Source organism: Hakea prostrata, chromosome 1 (genome assembly GCF_041222555.1).
Source record: "Hakea prostrata isolate BN-2017 chromosome 1, UWA_Hpros_2, whole genome shotgun sequence".
Taxonomy (NCBI): Eukaryota; Viridiplantae; Streptophyta; class Magnoliopsida; order Proteales; family Proteaceae; genus Hakea; species Hakea prostrata.
The window spans coordinates 19,889,511-19,909,508 of record NC_142600.1 but is presented as its reverse complement, the minus strand read 5'-3'; the positions used below and the strand labels follow the sequence as shown (position 1 = coordinate 19,909,508).

The 19,998-nt window shown below is 37.1% G+C and overlaps 2 protein-coding genes and 1 long non-coding RNA gene across 4 annotated transcripts in view; 2 read left to right on the top strand and 1 right to left on the bottom strand.

Annotated features, from left to right (window-relative positions):
- The first annotated feature begins 5,410 nt into the window (after positions 1-5,410).
- LOC149028139 (CHUP1-like protein) lies at positions 5,411-8,712 on the top strand. The gene is made up of 5 exons (XM_089168787.1): positions 5,411-6,388; positions 6,470-6,786; positions 6,864-6,975; positions 7,767-7,895; positions 7,973-8,712. The coding sequence occupies exons 1-5, from the start codon at positions 5,741-5,743 to the stop codon at positions 8,054-8,056; spliced, it is 1,290 nt and encodes a 429-aa protein (XP_089024913.1). The 5' UTR covers positions 5,411-5,740; the 3' UTR covers positions 8,057-8,712.
- A 2,019-nt stretch (positions 8,713-10,731) lies between these two features.
- On the bottom strand, positions 10,732-11,297 carry LOC149028138 (uncharacterized). The gene is made up of 2 exons (XR_016175591.1): positions 11,137-11,297; positions 10,732-10,973 (listed from the first exon to the last, which is right to left on the bottom strand). It is a non-coding gene; the product is annotated as an uncharacterized LOC149028138 (long non-coding RNA).
- Positions 11,298-14,695: 3,398 nt separating this feature from the next.
- Positions 14,696-19,998, top strand: part of F2KP (fructose-2,6-bisphosphatase) — an 84,830-nt gene continuing 79,527 nt past the window's right edge. The window contains exons 1-3 of one of the 2 annotated variants that reach the window (XM_089168767.1): positions 14,696-15,209; positions 15,305-15,368; positions 15,450-15,745. In XM_089168767.1, coding sequence (XP_089024893.1) covers positions 15,021-15,209; positions 15,305-15,368; positions 15,450-15,745 — 549 coding nt within the window. In that variant the 5' untranslated portion in view covers positions 14,696-15,020. The remainder of the gene's footprint in view (positions 15,210-15,304; positions 15,369-15,449; positions 15,746-19,998) is intronic. The other variant, XM_089168772.1, reaches the window with a different exon arrangement.

The window sequence follows — 19,998 nt, the reverse complement described above, 5'->3', positions numbered from 1 at the left end:
TATTTCTACATACTCTTTTGATGAAGTGCTGCCCTTGTATGGATTCCTTCATATCCTTCTCACTAAATAAACAGCAGGATCTGCATTGACATTCTCTTATATTGTGACTCTGCATTTGGTTTCATCTCTTCTATTTAAATAATATTTTTTTTTAATTTCTAGTTTTGCATTGTCCCTTTAACATAGTAGTGGTAAGACTAAGAGGTCTTAGATTCAAACCTTTAAACGTTTCCTACTATCTTTAAACGTCTGTACGGTCACTGGCCACTATTTTGTCACATTCAGACAATTACTAAATTCATAACTAGGGGTGTAAAATATAATCAAAATTCGATTTTAAATTTGCATCCGTATCCGTTTAACAGTAACCAAATCCGTCTTATTACTAATGGAATGCGAATATGATATAAGATGTCAAAAAGTTGTCAAAAACTTATATTAAATCTGTATTCATGCCCATTTAAAAGAATCTACTTAAGAAAATAATTATCCAATTATCATCCGAATCCAACTCAATCCGTATGAAAACCAATAAGATATTATCCGAATCCGTCCAAATATAATAGAATGTGGATATGATATTACAACTATCCAATCCAAATCTGATCCGTTTACACCCTGTTAATTAACACACAAAAATTTGTAAATTATCCACTTGATGCCTTTTCTACCCCGTGATTGGGTGCAACCGTGCAACACAAAATCTAGCTTCAGATCAGCATATCACAGGCACACTTTAGGTAGAGAAGGTAGTAATCATAGGGAGAAGCAATAAAATGCTTCTCAAGCACTCCTGTTCCTCAAGGCATACCTCTGCGAGTTCAATTTTGTCCATAAGTAGGTCTTACCTCTTCAACTTTGATATAGACCAATTCAGATCATTGGAATCAGTATAACTGAAAAGGAAATTTCTTATGCTACCCAAATGTCAAGTTCTTAGTATAATGCACATAATTAAATAAAATTTCACATTCACCAACCACCCCAATACCCCTCCGGTAGTTCTGATGCTTCTTCTATGGTCTAGGTATGTAGTAGTTCCTTTTATGTCTTTCCCAGTTTCTTGGCTACCTGTGTAGCTCTGTTACATCTTTCTCTGTCTTCCTGGCCAGGGTTAATTGTAGAGAGCTAAGTTATTTACATTTCTTCATAACTAGAATGGAACCACCATTGCCCAGAACCCATGGTGCTGTGCCCTACCTTGCCCTGTCCTGCCAAGAAGGTAACAAGAATAAATAACTAATCAACATAGACAGGCCTGAATTAGACAAACAGAGCCAGCCTGACCTTGAATGGCAAAATAGTGTTAAAATCAATTAGGGTTTCCCACCCAATCAATATTGACTTGGGTTGTCAATACTTGGGTGGGTGGGTTCAGATTTTTAAGTTCTTAGCTAAGAAGACCAAGACAGACCGGGTTTTAAACCCAACCTTGCTTCTCTCTATGTTCAAAACTGCACATCACTACATGAATTCTCTTTCCCTTTCCAAGGAGTAGAAGAATAAAACTTTAAAGATCTCAAAGATTATAAAGTCTTTGTTCTTTCACTTTAAACTAGTGCTTTTTGTTCTTTTTAGGACTTCTGATGTGGGTGAACCTGATCCCTCCTAGGAATAGGAGTCCCTTTAATATACTTCTTTCTTGCGTGCAGTCAGTTTAAATCAAATTGCTAAGTTTACCCCCTCAAAGCTGCTAGTAACTTTCCCCAGAATCCCCCAAAATATTATCAACAGTAAAAGAAGAAGCTACCCAATTAAGATCGAACACTCTGCTTTATCTTTCCAGTTTTTCCATTTGTACTTTCTGTCGTTTTCTTGGGTTTGTCTGGGGAGTGTTGTCCGGGCAAGACATGCATTTTGCTTCAGTCCTACACATTTAATGCACAGGACTATTTTGCGACTATTAGGTTAGAATCTAATCAATATTTGATCGAAATCTCAATCTCAACCATTAACTTTTAATGATCGACGATCTCACTGAATGCGTCCTGCGCATTATTGGACACAAGCAAGGTCCGGCAAGACATATCCCTTTTTTTTCATTTAATTCTTTCTTTTCAACTCCAGTTATTTCTTTCTACAATGAGGGAAAAGTTGTAGAAAGCCATCAATCTTATTACATGCTAGACATGGGAAAGTTGTATAACATAAATTTTTTTGGAATTCCTTTGGAATGGTTTGAACACATTCACACTAGAAACTTTTTTGAAGTTCACTTTACTTTAAATGGAAGTAATAGCGTTTAAATGCTCAATCAACTCTCACCATCAATCCAAATCAAGCAATTTTGTAGCACAAAATACTCATGCCAATATCATCAAATTATATGTTACAAACTAGACAATCTTCTAATTCAAACAGTTAATAAGGTGTTATCAGTCCTATCATTCCTTTTTGCCCAATACCCACTGCTAAAATAATATGAGAGGAGACAAAGATACTAGGAGAATTACATTGTAATTATAGATTAACCATAAAATTTGTTTTCATGCTGTTTTTGGTAAAGCACCGACACCCTCACTTTATGTTTAAAAAACACAGAGACTCCAAAATTGAATTTTCATTTTATATATTTGTCAAATTCATCACTGAAAACAATTAAATTACTGTTTATTTTCAAAAATATCGCCATAATAATCAGTGTTTAAAAGGTTTTCAGTGATAAATTGGACAAATATACTCAATAAAATCTAATTTTAGGGTCTATGTGCTTTTTAAATATAAAGTTAGATGTCAGTACTTTAAGACCTCCATTTTGGGGTACCAATGCAATTTGCTCTAAAATGTTTAAAAAAATAAATTCCATCATCCTAACCCTATGGGCCCCTGTGATTCATAGTTAACAGCCATCGGAAGAGACGATCCGAACTTTATTTTCTGTGACCTCAAAAGTTCTGTTATTTGTAGTTGTTGCATAGTTGATTTTCTAACTCACCTGCTTCTGAAAATACCAAATAATATCACCATTTACGAATAACAGGAGGAAAAAAATTACAAATTTAAAAAATTGCCCTCTTTTCCATCCTTCAACCTGAATTCTACTATGTTCTGATATCAACATGTTACCCAACCATCAAGAGTTGGTCAGTGTTTGATTAATCAATCACACGACCAAAGAAAGGCACAAATATATGTGTAAAAATGGTATAGCTAAAACATTATGGAACTAATCTCCTCACAACTTCCTTTCTAGAATTCTCTAATTTCAGATTTCAGGCTAGAGTTTTATACCTTGAACCAGATTGACTAAAAAACAATTTTATGTAACAAACCTTATTTTTCTCTCATAAAAATATGAATAATTAATTTTGATGAAAGCCAGTTTTTCTCTTGTTTTGGTAGAAAGGATTTGTCACAGTGAATGTAGGTAATTGATCAATCGACTTCATCGTATCTCTAGTCAGATACTCGATCAATCCTAGACCCACAATCCACATCAAACCTCAAAAACAGTTTTGACTATTTCTTGGGTCATGATCAATAATGGGCCAAGTGGGAAAACAAAATCTCAAGAGCTCGTTTGGTTGCAAGGGAAATATTTTTGGGTAAAGGAAATATTAACATTTTGATGTAAGTAAATTTTTTTTTTTCTGGTAAAATAATCTAAGTACTTGGTTACAAGGATATTATGTTTTCCACATAGAATAGTTGTTATATTTTGAATGAAAATGTAATCTTAATTTACTTATCTAAAATACCAGTAAATTAAGAACTTTGAGAATCTCAATTCTCAACTCTCTATCTTCTCCTCAGTGAGAGTGTCAAATATATTCGCGTCTTTATCTTACACCTTGCAAACTAAAATTACAAATGTCAAAAGACAAATCCTTACGTTTTTGCAAGATGAATAGATAAATATGAATGTGCATGTCTCAAATGCAATCAACGATATGTACACTATGCAATAAAATATGTTGATTTTTAAAACTTAATAAATTGTATATTAATTTTATAATCGACCAAACAACTCGGTAAAATTAAATTTAGAGTTTTTTACATGTCATCTACTACTATAGGGGTAAAATTAATTTTAAAGTTTTTTACATGTCATCCACTATTATGGGGGAAAAACTAGGTTCCCCACTATTATGACTAAAATTATATGTCACCCACTTACAATATTACAAGTTACCACAAGTTTGGTTTTTTTTTTTTTACTCAAAATTCTCTTAAGTGAAAAGTAAAATTATCCTAATGCCTAATGCCCTTTAGGCATTAGGATACCCTCCACACCCAACTCCTAGGTAGGTGAAGGGAGAATCCCACTTTTGCTGGGAACATCATACCCCTGTCGAAAATCTCTCTTACCATTTTCTTAAGAACCCTAGTTTTCCTTAGGATTTCAGAACCCACTCATCATTCAAGTTAAAGTCTAAACCCGGAAGTTCATACTCCGAAAAGAATCGATCAAGGTAACTAACAGCTAAACAAGCAATTAGTGGTTCAAAGCTATAATGGCAATAAACCTTCACAGAAATCAAATCACCATGAAACACTTGCCCTGCAAAAACTAAGAGGCAATAAACCTTCATTAAATTAATTTATGCTTTAGGAATCCGCCATTAAAGCACTGAAGAAAACTTCCCTTGAAGAGAGACAAAAGCACGAAGAAAGAATCCTTCCGCCCACTTAGGAGTTGGGTATGGGAAGATATTAAATTAGAGTAGTTAGGTAATTTCACTGCTCAAAAGGCATTAAGGTCATTGTACTTCTCTGTTGCAAAAATCTTAGATAAAAACCTTAGTATGTGACACTTGTATCATTACAAATGGGTGATTGATAATTTTAACCATAATAGTAAAAGAACACCTAGTATCATATTGGGTGTCTGCTAAAAAAAACTCTTAATTTTATTTTACTCCATTTATAACCAAACCACCTAAAAGGAAAAACAATTCCTTTCACTTCTCTTCAGTTTCCTTCGTTCTCATTCCCCTTTAGCATATAAAAAAATTATTTCCCTCTCTAAACATCTAATTTCTGAAGGATGCCATTCCATCATTATAGGCAAGACTTGGGGAACAAAAAAGTGATGTTACACGTCCAATTTGATGGTACCCACCTTGGCTTTACCATCACACATCTACTGATCTACCCCCTCAAGCAACTTTTCACCCATAAGTTAAATCTGGATGGTTGGTTAAAGATTTAAAAATGTGATAAAATAAAATAGAACCCAGAGAACATTCTAGTATAGTTTAACATATAATCCTTTGCAAAAGCCATTGTAATTGGATCTGTTACCTCTATACTCCCTCAAAATAGACCAAAGGCTCTACACCCAAAGACCCAGATTACATTTTCTAAAAGGGAAAGATTTCAAATTCGAAACCCCTTTGTTCAAGTCTTGGCTGCATGTGAATAACTATCCCATTCCCAAGTCACAAATTCTCAAACCTAAAGAATCAATTCTGAAAGATGCTCTCACCATGAAGGGGAAAAAATGGATTCCCAAGGGAAGAAAATTTCCAGAAATGGCTGGTTTATGGTAAAATGGCAAGAGCAAGTCACACTACTAGAATTGAATACAACCCAATGGAATACATTTGTACAGTGAAGTGTGAGGCATGAATCCTACGTGACCATGCCTTACTTCACAAGCAACATCACGCAAACAAAGAGATGAAAAGAGGATGGGAAGAGGGAAGGTGAGAAAGAGACTTTTGCAGTTCAAATATCACCTCTCCCTTCTCTTCCACCCTCATAGACTGTAGAGACTAACAAGGGAACCAAATTGCAGATGGGGCGAGATGACGACCCACAGTTTTCCTTTCTTCAGAAACAACTTGAGATTTCTCTAGATAGAAACCGCTCACTGGAAAAAGAGAACGAGCAACTAAAGCAAGAGATATTCCTCCTGAGATCTGAGTTCAAATCCCTCAAAACCCAGAATTCTGAAGGTAAAGCTGCTGTCTTCAAGAAGGTACAAAGCCCAGATGGCATTAGCAGCTTCAGCACAAATGCATCAACACAGCAACACAAACCAACTTCTCGTATCAACTCAGGTGAATCTCCAGCAGGAAACCTGTTTCCAAGACCAGGTTCTCCAGAATTATCTTCAGCTACAACAGAGAGACAATCAAGAGTGCCAAAGCCACCTCCAAGGCCCAGTTCACCCACTGCACCTTCAACAGTAGTAAATGGAAAAAAAGCAACACCACCACCACTTCCCCCGCCACCTCCTCCGCCCCTACCATCAAAGTCTTTAAATGGGTCTCCTAATACTGCTAAAATCCGCAGAGTGCCTGAGGTCATGGAATTCTACCGCTCACTTACCAGAAAGTATTCAAGAACGGGTCAGAAAACCAACGTTCCAGGGTTCCCTGGAGCTGCCCAGGCACGGGAAATGATCGGAGAAATCGAGAATCGTTCTGCCTATCTCTTGGCTGTAAGTGATTATAATTGATTGTTTTCTTTCATCCAGTTACTAACCAAATCGTCTTAACTTTAAAAACCACATCGATGACAGATAAAATCAGATGTAGAAACACATGGGGAGTTCATCAGGTTCTTGGCAAGGGAGGTTGAGAATACAAAATTCAAGGAGATATCTGATGTGGAGGACTTCGTGAGATGGCTGGACGAGGAACTATCCTATCTGGTGGATGAGAGGGCTGTGCTTAAGCATTTTAATGAGTGGCCAGAGAGAAAAGCAGATACAATGAGAGAAGCAGCATTTAGTTACAGAGATCTGAAGAAACTTCAATCTGAAGTCTGGTCTTTCCAGGACAACCAGAAGCACAGCATTAGCTTAGCTCTGAAAAGAATACAGTCGTTACAAGACAGGTAAGTACCCTCTTTCATTCAATGAAAATCTCTTGAACACCTTACCCAAGGAATGCCTAACAGTCTCGAACTCACAGGTTAGAACAAAGTGTCCACAACGCAGAAAGAATGAGGGACAGTGCGTGCAAGAGATATAAGGAGTTCCAGATCCCTTGGGAATGGACCCTGGACACTGGCATGATCGGTCAGGTATGTATCAAGAACTGGATCTCACCAGGAAAAGAGTAGCTAGCTAGGAACATTAGTATGAGTAGATGCTGTGTGTTTCATACACACTGAGGACGCTTTCAGGGGAGACCAAACCATATAAGATGTGAGAATTTAGAAATCATCCAACATTTTTAAGGTTGACTAGAATGCAACAATTATTTCATCATTAAACCAGAGAGGAGTTCGTGGGAACAGGATAGAGGAGAATCATCTTCTGTACAAAGTGAAATCTAGAAAATTCCTTGCTCTCCTGTGACCCTCACACCAACTACAAGAGTAACACACTCTTCATTTTCTCATCTTGATCCTGAACCTCCCGTGACCCTACACCCACCTAAAGTTAACGGATGCCTTTATTCTTTCTTCCACAAAAGAAGACCAAAGTAGGAGAGATGGCCAACTCAACTGATCATATCAAAGAGGTTTAAAGTTATTTTGTGTGTTGACATAGACACGTTTGCAGAAGTATATTACCATAGCAACCCAATTAATTGTCATGATATTGATGGATTGGTTGGTATCTGTCGGTAACGGTGGTGTTAAAGAGTGGTGCCATCTTTGGACGTTTTGATTTTGGGAGCATAAGCCCTGTTTTAAATGAAAATAGAAGGGGCTCGTTTGAAAATTCCCAGATTGTACGTTTGCCTCAGAGGCTTCTAGTAACTAGTCTATTCGAGTTGATCGGGTTAACAGATGATATTCGTTTTGCTTTTTAAGAGTATTTGATGATTTTGATTTCGAACAGTTTCATCTTCTTGTTTTGTTCAAAGCTGAAACTTGGCTCGGTGAAACTAGCGAAGGAATACATGAAAAGGGTTGTACATGAACTACAACTGAGTGAGTCCCCAAAAGAGGACATTATGCTTCAAGCAGTTCGATTTGCCTTCCGAGTGCATCAGGTCAGTTATCTTCTTGTTCTTAATTACTTGACTCTTTTCAGGTTCTGAGTCTCACAGTTAACCACCTAACATTACAGTTTGCCGGCGGCTTCGATGGAGAGACTATGGATGCATTTGAAGAACTAAGGAAGGTGGCTACAGGTTTTGACAAACAGCAGTAAACTATGAGAAAACGAAATAGCTGAAAGTAACAGGAGATGGCTTCTGTAAATTGTTGATCAGTTGCCCACCAGAGAGTTTCAGATGCAGGCACTCAACTTGTTACACCATCTATTGTATTTGTCACATTACACTAAAAATGAAGCACGAAGGGAATTTGGTAGATCGTATCACGTAGTAACCTCACTTCCTTCAGCTGATCTTGTTCATGATACAATTAATAATATTCATGAAGGTGGCATCGTGAATGTAATGTAGGTTAGGCTACAATTTTGATTTTCGAATTCTTTCACGCCCCTCACTACATGGGTGAGGTCCACGGATCCTCAGTAATTATGATTTATGAATCTACTAGTTCCTGCAAATCACATGAGCTATCATACCCTGAATAGCCGCATGAGCATCCAATAACTTTTGAATTAATCCCATAACTTATTGAGACTGATCACTGGAAAAGCCCCTCCGAGGAGCCAAACCCAAATCCGTATATGCCCAACAAACACGAAATACTAGAACACAGCAGGGAGAGGGAACAAAGAGACCCTGATCTTGTGTCCACTGCTATTTTAAAGATCAATTTTAGACGTACAGAAAATTTGATTTCACAGTGCATGCGTGCGTTTGCAGGATTTAAATTAGTAATTCACGCAAAATATTAGACCACGTTTCCAGTTTTGCTAACATTCAATTCTGATTTCATTACTGGGAGATGCGGAGATCAATCCCAAACCAGACAACCAAAGCTCTATGCGCACACCCCGCTACAAACTACATTCAATCACAATTCTCACTACAAATTTCAACATAAAAAAGCATAGAACTTTCTCAACACTGCATGAAACTCAGAATTCAATCTCAAAATAATTGTAACTTCAAGATTCAGTGCCCAAAAAAGGTCACCAAATACCTACAGATTGATACCACCTAGGGCTGTTTCTTTTATGCCACCTAAGGCTGTTTTTTTAAACTTCATCTACGACAGTTAATGATCATTAAGAAAAGCAGATTTTATACGCCCTTGATCTAATTGAATCAATAAACAATCCAATGTCAGAGTCTAACTAGCAAATAAAATAAACCTCAATCCAATCTGATAACGATGCAAACATGAGTACCTATATGTAACATCCAACACAAAATAAAAGACACCAAAGTAAACTTAGGGGAACTTCCAACCATAAACTTACTGTCCTTCAATATTTAGTTGGAGAAGTTGGTTACCAACGGTTCAAGAGAACCCTGTTTAAAGTGGGTATCATTGACATCCGACAATTGCAGCAACCAAAACAAACTTAAACGCACTATGTTCAAGTCAATCCAGTCAACCGTAAATCACCCCCTGTTGGTAGAGGATCCATGAAGCCTTGAAACATTATTACTACATACAGACAAACTGAATACACCATCTTCATACCAAAGGACAAAAGACAACCTAATGTCTTCAGGTATGGTCTCTGATGTCTTCAGCATCATCACAAACACTGAGATCACCACAAACCCAAGTACAAATAGAACAAACCTAAAAGAATGCACAGACCAGAAGAATGACTATCTCTATACATTGTAGTCTCCGATTTTTCCCAAAAGAAATTTAGTACTTCTAAAAGTAACATTTAACAAAACTACTACTCCTAGAGCCTTTGATGCCAACCACATACCATATCATACCAAAGGTCAAAAGACAACCTCTCCAAATTTAGCCTATACATCTAACACCACCAATCAGGTTGGGTCGCTAATGTCTTTGGCATCATAAGAGCCACTGAGATCACCACAAACCCAAGTACAAATAGAACAAAGCTAAAAAGAATGCACAAGTAGGATGATGACTATTTTTACATTGTAGCCTTAGTACTTTCCCAAAAGAATCTTAGCACTTCAAAACCAACATTCGAAAACACTACTACTCCTTTCTTGCAATCCTCAACCAAAAACAAATATGATGGGAGATTCTAGGATAACCTAAGACATGAAATATGAGTTTTAAAAGCTTTATAGAACAAAACAAATTTGAAACTGCAACATAACTAACAACGATTAAGCATTTGCAGTAAATTATACAGTACGAAGACCAAATTTACCTCGAGAAGGATCTGAAAAGTATTAACAAATGCAACTAACTGGGTAAACCCTATAATTTGCCTTCCATTCTTAAGTAGAAACTATATTCATTCTCCCATTGACAGCTATTACAATGGTTCCAGGGCCAAGAACTCAAATTTTCTCTGTTTTGTACACCTGATTCAAGTTCCAGGCCGTTAGACTGGTTGATTATACTAATCAGGGCGCTATTCTTTAGCAGAAACTATATTCATTCTTCCATTGACAGATACACAATAGTTCCAGGGTTTAGAACTCAAAACTTCTTTATTTTGTACACCTGATTCAATGTTCCAGGCCATTAGACTGGTGGATTATACTACTCAGGGAGCTATCCCAGTTATATTTCCGGTAAAGATAAATCTCAGTTTAGTAGTTTCCATCGACTTAAGCCCACAAACAAAAATAATACAGACGTATACATCATCTAGACAAATGCAATATTTATTTACCCATGCACGAGTGAAATTTCGATATTAAACGCATCTAAACCCTAGAAACAGCAGATAGTCAACCAAATTCCAAAAACGCATACACTACAAATATAGTGGTAAGGCGAAGTAAATAAGGCAAATGGTGAATACGGTAACCAAATATTGCATTCTCAGTTAAAGTGTCTGGACGAAACATAATCCAAAAAAAAGCTAATACAAATAGAGTAGCCAAGAACTCGGTCCTGCCTAGCTAGGGTATCAGGAGGAAATCAACAAAAAAGAACTCCGAAGACATAAATCGCCGTGATTAGACCTTGAGTTACTTAGATCTCTGCCTCATCTTTCGGCGTTTTCTCTTCAATCTCCTCATGCGCTTCTTCTTCCACTGTACGTAAGCGTCAACATCATAAACAATACAATATGAGAATCTAACCGATCACAGTTTCTAGATTAAGGATAGAACAAAAGAAATAGAAGTATATGGGATTTTAATTCTAAACGCCAGAAAAATAGAGTTATCATAAAACTCTTAACGGCTGAGCACCAACCTTAGCTCTCATGGTTTTACAGATGAGAAAACCCTTCTGCTGCCTTCCTTCAGAATCCTGATCGATCTACAGAAGCAGCCGCAAGGCCTGAAAAACAGAAGTGTGTGATAATGTTTGGCGCTTCTCAGAGATTTATATAAAACCCTAGTTTGACACTCGGAATCAAATCTGACGGCCTGCGAGGCTCTGGCCCGTTTGGTTTGGATGTTGGCTGTTGGCTTTGGCTTTGGGCTCATCGGAGCCGGGTTCAAGGCTAAAATCTGGGCCTTGTTTACCACAGGCCAAATTGTAAGGTTTCCTGATTTATATTTGGCCCGACACCCTTTCTAATGATTTAATTAAATTAAATGACCATTATACCCTACAGGCATACCCTTGATAACCCAAAACACCCGTTCCCTTTTGTATAGCATAGCATGATTAGCATCAATTAGTAAATAAAATGACCATTATACCCTACAGGCATACCCTTGATAACTATAGATGAAAAAGACACAATGGAACTAAACAGTAAACTTCTTTTTTAATTGTCTTTTGAAGTTCATCCGAGTCAGCTTGTGCACACCTCGATTACATCTTCAGTCATCCGCAAGAGTCGAATCCATGACCTCTTCACTGAACATTATAGATCTTACCACTCTACTAACCCTACATTGATGAAAAATAAAAGTAGAGTAAACTTATTCCCACAAGACAAAGTTACATGAATTGATGATTATCAAAAAAAAATAATTTTTTGCAGGAGTTGACTAAGGAGGGGTTTGCTTCGAGTTCTTGGCAGCCCCTTCTTTTATTTTTAATATCAAAACCTTGCATATGTGGAATGATTAATCTAAATAATAATAAATATAGATTCAGATATGAGAATTTAATCTCTACGTGTGGACAATTCTCAACTCTAGAATGACGGCCAAAGCTGACAAATGTTATGGATTATTGAGAATGTTGGGGTAATTGATTTACAAATTCTTCAAACACACTAAAATGAATTGCAATACAATTGAGAGATGAAAATCTTTAGCCAATCCGGAGAGCTTGAAATTGCAACCGAACGAACCACCGATCAATGAGGTTGAAAATCTTTAGCCAATCTGGAGAGCTTGAGTGTTGTCTTTAAGGTAATTGACGCACCCTATTACTAAGGGTTATTCGCACCACCACCTCCAAGATAAAGCAACCTCTAACTAGAATATGAGATAGTTCTTCTAGTCACTTCAAAGAGACAAAAGCTATAATACAACACTTAAACAAATTCAAAGAAATAAATTAACTTTGTAACACAAATAATGTAAGAGTGAGGAGTGTCTCAATGCACACCACATGAAAGGAAAGGTTGGGTTTATATAGGCCCAAGCCTCACCTTACACCCCTAGGGATTCTCAAAGCAATGAATTGGATTTAATCCATTCAATAACCTTAACCCCACTCATGGTAATGGCCATAAATGGTCATTAAGTTGAAATGAGAATTGATGGTCAAGAGTTAGAATTTAAGTAAATTCCACCCTTCAAGTAAACCCACCACACCACCATGATCAAGACCTTTAAGACCCATGACCAATGTCATGAAGAAGCCTCATAACTAAGGGTCATGAAGGGCCTCCTTTACTCATGGTGTTTCAATACCACCTTTACCTCATGAGTCCCACACACAACAAAATAATTAAATAAAATAAATGCAAAAAACTAATTTTGAAACTTAAAATATGGATTCTCTTTTCAAAAATAATAAAAAGCTTGCCCACAACAGATTCTCTATTGCGGCATATTTTCTTTGGTATTTATGGATAGCCAAAAATGAATTAGTTTTCCAATAATTCTTCTTGGTCACTTGAGAAGGTTGTTCGGTTAGCATGCAAGGCCATGAAGAATATTATGATACTTCCATTATTTAATGTAAAAACTATTTGATTTTTAGTTGATTTTTAGTGATCATCAAAGAAGGCATATAGAGAGTATTGTTTCATGGAGCCCCTTACATCCATACTTCTTCAAATTAAATTGCAATGGTGCTTGGTTGGTGAAAAATAATATAGGAGGAATTGGATCATCATTAGGGATGAAAGAGTTTTGATTCACTTATGTAACATTGCTGTGGTAGTTGAAGCCTTGACAATAAGATCGGATTTGGTATTGACAGTTAATAAAGGACTTCGAAAATTGTAGGTCAATTCATATTGCTAGGATTTAATTTAGAAAAATTAATAGTTTCAACCCAATTGCCACCCAAATATTGACTATTGTTGATGATTTTTATAAGCTTAAAACAAACTTTAAGGCATGTATTTTTCTATATGTTCAAAGAATAATACTTTCTAGCTATGTGGACCTATAGGTGGAGCTGTCGAGAGGTAACCAACCCTTAATTTATGGAATTATATAATGCGATGCCTGGCTTTTATCAGCACTTTTGATCAGTAGATTTGTTTAATTCCCAAGAAAAGAAAAAATGACAGCCAAATCAAGCATCACAGATATGTATGAGTGGCGCATTATATAATAGTCAGACAAATAAAATAGAGCAAATTGCACTAGTAACTCATAATGGAGGTTTTAAAGCACTAACATTCCATTTTATGTTAATTAGCATGGATCTTAAAATTGGATTTTCATTGAATATCTTTGTTCAATTTGTCACTGACAATCTTTCAAACACTATTTAAAAATTAAAGTGATTTAACCGTTTTGAGTGATAAATTTGACAAATATATTCAATAAAAATCAATTTTAGGGTTCTATATCGTCTCGTGCGATCTCAAACCCCTCATAAAGTAGAGCGCTATCGCGACTAGTGCAATAAAGGATTATCCCCAGCCGATTTTAAACATAAAGTGGAGTATCAGTGCTTGAAGGCTTATATTTTGGGTGCTCAATAAAATATGCTTTAAGCCATGGTGAAGATTTGTTTTCTTACCAGGACAACCATTGGAAAATTTTCAAGCTTCTACAAAAATGGACCATCTATTTTCTTGCAAATATGTGACACGTGTCCTAATATAACATCAAATAATTGAAATTCATTTAGGTTGTTTTTGTTGCTGGAATAAAGGTGGGGTGAAAAAAAAGAGGTGGGAAAATTCTTGAAAAGAGTGCAAATTTTTTACTTTTCCCTTAAATCCCAAAATGATAGATTGTTTGGTTGCTTGGGGTGGGAAGGTGAGAGACAAGTTTCCTTAAATCAAAGAAATTTATTTGTTGATGTGGCATCTTAACTTTCCAACCCCAAGCTATTTTAAAACCCCACATATTTGGTGGGACTTTGTGGTAAAGTTGGAAAAAGTTAAAAGTTCGACCCACCACTATCTCTTTCTCACAAAATCCTTTCCTTTTCTTTTATTCTCCTTCACCCCACTACATATACGACTTACATATTTTTTTTTCTCACCCCACCTTCGCAAACAAACGCAACCCTATAAATCACATCAAAGAATTGACTTTTAAATAAATTTTCACAATTTAATGTGATGTTGGGACGCATGTCCCACATTTACAAGAGATGGTCTCCTTATAAGAAATGAACGTGATATCAGTCGGACAACCACTTCGCCGACTCATGTTAAGAATTAAGATCCCATAGCAGCAGGGCGGCACGTCCGCGAGGCCCCGCGTCGCGAATTACCTATCCTACCATTTTAGCTACTTGATCCACCAAGATTATGTTATCGTCTTCGCTCGCTGCACCTTACTTCCGCCTTCCTGTCTCAGTCGTTAAATTTTTAAATTATCACTCTTCCTCTTTGTTTGTCCACAAAAAAAGAGAGATCGAATCAAAAACACAAGTGGAAATGAAGATAAGACTTCAACGAAGCATAACCCAACTGAAAATCTGAAACAGAGACAACAAACAATCGAAATACTGAAAGTTCTCAAGATACGGATTGACTAATGGGGACTGGAGCTTCAAAGAATCCTGGTAGCTCTAATGGCAGCGAAGAGCGAGACGACAATCTAGACCATGCTGGTGGGCAACTCTATGTCTCTTTGAAAATGGAGAATTCCAAACTCAAGAACGATCTCTTTCCTCATGTTTATGGTTCAGTCCCCCTCGTCGGTTCTTGGGATTCTTCTAGAGCTGTACCCACTTTCTCTCTTTTATTTCAGTTTCAAGTTCTCTCTCCGAATTCAGAAAACTTATCCCTAAATTCAAATTTCTGTTGTGAAATTTCCAGCTCTCAATGGAGCGAGAGTCGACTTCAATGTGGGAATTAAGTTTTGTTGTTCCTCCAAACCACGGTATTCTGCTCTTCGTTATTCCTATCTATCTCTCTCTTATGGTTTTATTAATCCTATAGTATCTATCATGTATAACTGTAGAAACTCTGGATTTCAAGTTTCTGTTGAAGCCAAAGTACAGTAATGCGCCTTGTATTGTCGAGGAGGGTCCAAACCGAGTGCTAGCAGGGGGTACCTTGCAAGGAGATGGCAGGGAAGCTCTATTCAGGCTTAATGGCGATGAGGTGCTCCACTATCGTGTCTTTATAAAAGCTGACAGAGTATCTCCTTTCGATCTCGCTGCTAGTTGGAGAGCTTATCAGGAGAATCTTCAGCCTTCCACTGTCCGTGGAATCCCAGACATTAGCATCAATGCTGCACCGGAGCCAGGTGTTGAGGTAGTAGAATTAGAAGTCTATTTTTTCATTAGTACTTGTGTATTTGTGTTTACAAGCCTGGATTAATTCTATTGTCTGTGTTACTTGCTCATATGTTTGGACTTAATATATAACAGGCAGGCTGTGAACAGAGAATTTTATTTCTCGTTTACACGATTCCGAACTCTTATTTGATACAAGTAAACTTAGAGTGAAGGTACTAAACTTAGATATAATCAGTTCTCACTATGACGAAGGAAAGGGAATGATTTTGAATGTATCAAGTGCGGTAAATGAAAGTATTTTTGGATCAAAAGGCCTGATGAAACACATTATTTAAGTGGTGCCGTGGTGGAAGTTGCTTGCTGCTAACCGCCGATTCATCATGTCATTAATGTTGCTATTAACAATTATTAATACATTCTAAACTGCAGTCAGCCATGCAATACACCTGGTTTTTGCCCAGTGAGGAAGACAGTGTGGTAGGCCCTATCCTAGTATACGGATAATATCTTGAAGTTGTTTACTGCCTGAAAAATTATGTGACTTACAATTGCTGGAATTGGGAAACAATGATAAAAGGGGTTCCAGCGGATCGAACAAAGGGGAAGCCATTGCTTTATATCATTGTGTATCCTAAACAAGGCTATCTGTTTGTGTTGAGAAGAGTGCTAAAGGGGAAGCGATTGCTTTATATCATTGTATGTTAATAAAGTACAAAAGGAAAGATAGAGATTAAGAAGAAAACAAGAAGAAAGACCAGCATTGACGTGGTTCAGTTGCTCACGCTCAACACAACTTACATCCACGGTTAAATGACTTTCACTGTATTAATAATACAATCCTTATAGGATAATATATTGGTAATCAAAGAAATGGATCCTTTATTATGGAAATGAAATTTCTTCTATAGCTGGTGTCCTTATATCAACATTCCTTTGATTATGCTTTGAATTAGCCATTGCATTATTCTTGGCTTTATACCGAATCTTCTTAAGAGGCTGTTCCTTGGTAAACCTAGTTGTCATTGTAAGATTTCCTCTTATATGCCCTGTGAAACTCTAGGGAGGTGAAGACACCTTGAGGTTGGATAATAAAGCATTGAATTGGATGGTTGACAGCGTAAAGATTTCAGCCAGTTGATGTTTTGTTGAGATGAAATGAACATCAGGGAGCCCTTTTGAGACTTTGTCTTTGACAAAATAGAAGTCTATCTTTACATGTTTTGTTCAGGCATGGAAAACTGGAGTGGCAGTTCGATATGTAGCTCTGACATTGTTGCACCGCAAAATTGGAGCATTGGGTAGAAAAGTTAGCGATTCCTTTAGTAGTGACTGAAGCCACGTTATTTCAATAGTTGTATTGGCAAGAGCTATGTATTCTGATTTTGTACTTAAGCAAGGAACAATAGCTTGCTTGTGTGAGCTTGATGAGGTCAAGTTATCACCAACAAAGATTACAAAACCTCCAATTAACTTTCTATCATTTAGGCAACTTGCCCAATTTGCATCAAAATAGGCAGATAGATGCATGTTGTTATTGCGACTAAAAAGTACACCATGTGAAAGTGTACCCCTTAGATAACATAGTATTCGCTTAACAGCAAACCAATGCTCAATTGTTGGGTTCTGCATAAACTGAGAACTTGGATGTCCAATTTCGTCAAAGTTGCATATTGTAGAGCACCAACTGTGCTGCAGATAGAGTTGGATCTTTCATGGGAGTACTTGCAAATTTGCTGAATTGAGCTGACATTGAAATTGGTGTTAAAATGGGTTTGTAGTCAACATTTTAGTTTGTGATAGTAGATCAATTAGCTATTGGCGTTGGGAGAGATCTAGCCATGGCTGCAATTGTGTAATGCTAATTCCCAAAAAATAATGTAATGACCCTACCCCTTTTGTGGCAAACACATTACCAATTTTGTTAGAAAGCTAGTGAGTAAAGCATCACTGCTGGTGATGATGATGTCATCCTCATAAATGAGTGTGTGCATAGTATCCTCTTTGTGATATATTTTAGAGTGATGAAGCCTCAATGGAATGAGGGCCAGTTCTTCCAAGATCTTTAAGGGAATGAACTTATATGGGACCAAGAAAGGGTTTCTTAAATTTTTGGTTATGGGATATGGTGGTGGTGGTGGTGGTGGGGGGGGGGGGGTTCTTTGTGATATGGGCTGTGATGCGATGATACTTTTTTAAGAAGAAACGTTAAGGGATTTTGTGGTTAGTGACCATACGCTCAATGATTATATTTAGGATCTTGAGATGGGAAATTGGGATCAATAGGTTTCATAATGGGTTGAAATTTGGAGAAAATGTTGCTAGTAGTATAAAGGTATGATCGTGTAAGTTTCGATAGGCTCAGATGGCTAAATTGAAAGATCTAAGAGTTCTTGTTTTGGGGGTTGTAGGGAGTCCAAAAGCTCAAGAAAGTACTTATATCTTGGAATCTGATGATTTAAATGGGGTCAAACTAGGTTCTAAGGTCATTAGATCGGGGGATGATTTACCTAAAGTTTGGGACAGGTCTAACTATTACATTGACGTCGTTCTGACCTTGAATTTTGGGTTTTTTGAAAGTTTGAAAATTCAAGAAAATAGAAAAGAGGGTGATATGAGAAGGTGAATGGGATTAAGTGTTGACTTGTTACGGACCTGCAACACAAGCTGTGTAATGGGGTGTGATGTAGATGGAAAGAAGTGGAGACAGGTTACAAGCACTGCTGAAGGACAATCCTTCAAATAGAGACCCTAGGTTGTTCACCCGATCACATGCAAGTCCCTTACCACTGATGAGAAGCTCTACTAACCCTGCTCTTAGGCAGCAACACACTTTTTATTAATTGTATTCTCTGACCTGTAATCTATTACATGCCCAGGGCTTTATTTATAGCCCTACATAAAAGTCCTAGTGAAATCAGGAATTATAGACCGACTCTCCTTGTTGTATGTACATGCTAATCCAAATTCAAATAGGACTTTTAGAACTAAGCTTAAAACGACTCCTTATCATATTTAAGACTAACTCAAACATGAATCAAACTAAATAAAGTAGGAAAAGACTATTATGCCCTTATAACTTAAGTTGGGCAGAATTTTCATATGATTAGATCAAAATTCTTTTTCTCAAACAGGAAAAATATAAGTATATGAATTAAATCAAAATAAAAACCTATTTTCGTACTTGACCTAAATATTAAGGTTATGGGCCCATAAAATAGGCCCATGACCACATAAACCAGCTGAAGAAAGGCCCAACATCCATAACTATCAACCCTAAGTCGATTTCGAAGGGAATTTGGCCACTAAGGTGCCGGACTTGCATTATACAGAGGTATTGGTTTTGTAGTTTTGTAGTTATCACTTTGCTTCTATCAACAAAAAAATAATATAAAAAAATCATTCTCAAGTAGGAAGGAACTCAAGCATTCAAACCAAGCTCATGGTGCTTGCTTTGGCCTAAATAAATACTTATTTAATTTGTAGACATGATGAGGTAGTTGAGAATTAATGAACCCTGGGGGTTGTTTCATAAAGATTCTTCCTTAAGTATCCCATGAAGAAAAAGCATTTTGGAAGTCAAGTTGCTTAATGGGCCATGATTTATTCAGTGCAATAGAGAGTACGAGACGCATTCTTGTGGGTTTCATAGCTGGGCTGAGTGTCTCATTGTAACCAAGGTCCACTTGTTGATTGAAGCCTTTTGCGACAAGGTGAGCCTTTTATCATTCTATGTAGCCATTAGCCTTGCACTTATGTGATATACGCATGTGCAACTAACCACATTTTGGGATGGATTTGGTGGTACAAGTGTTCAAGTCCCATTCTGCACTAAGGCTGTGAATTCAGTATCCATTGCAGCTCACCATAGTGAGGATGTGTTAGCCATTGTAAAATTGGTAGGTTCATTAGTGGCTAGGGAGCCTGAGGCATTTTGAGCAATGTGTTTCTTTGGGTGTTGTGTGCCATCTTCGTTTTTGGTTATGATTGGATGGGTGTTTGTAGTAGTGGGGATTAGGAGTGTTGGAATTTATTAATTTGATTAATAAATTAAATGCCCAAGGGCAATATTGGAAACTCACTATTAGGGCGGTTACAAAATAGGGTTATATATTTTGGTAACCACCGCATTAGTGAGTAGGTAACTGAGTGATTCATTCGCACGAGCGAATCTCAGAGAAACGGCGGCTCCATCTCTCTCTCCCTCTCTCTTAGAATCGCAGGCTTAGATTTTCTTCTTTGCTAGTAATTGATCTTCATTCCATTAATTCA

Bases quoted from the DNA above. Each gene is read 5' to 3' on its own strand.
- LOC149028139 (XM_089168787.1), top strand. From the start codon at position 5,741: ATGGGGCGAGATGACGACCCACAGTTTTCCTTTCTTCAGAAACAACTT. The intron at 6,389-6,469 runs GTAAGTGATTAT...CATCGATGACAG, and splicing joins GTTCTGCCTATCTCTTGGCT to ATAAAATCAGATGTAGAAAC. The intron at 6,787-6,863 runs GTAAGTACCCTC...TCGAACTCACAG, and splicing joins ATACAGTCGTTACAAGACAG to GTTAGAACAAAGTGTCCACA.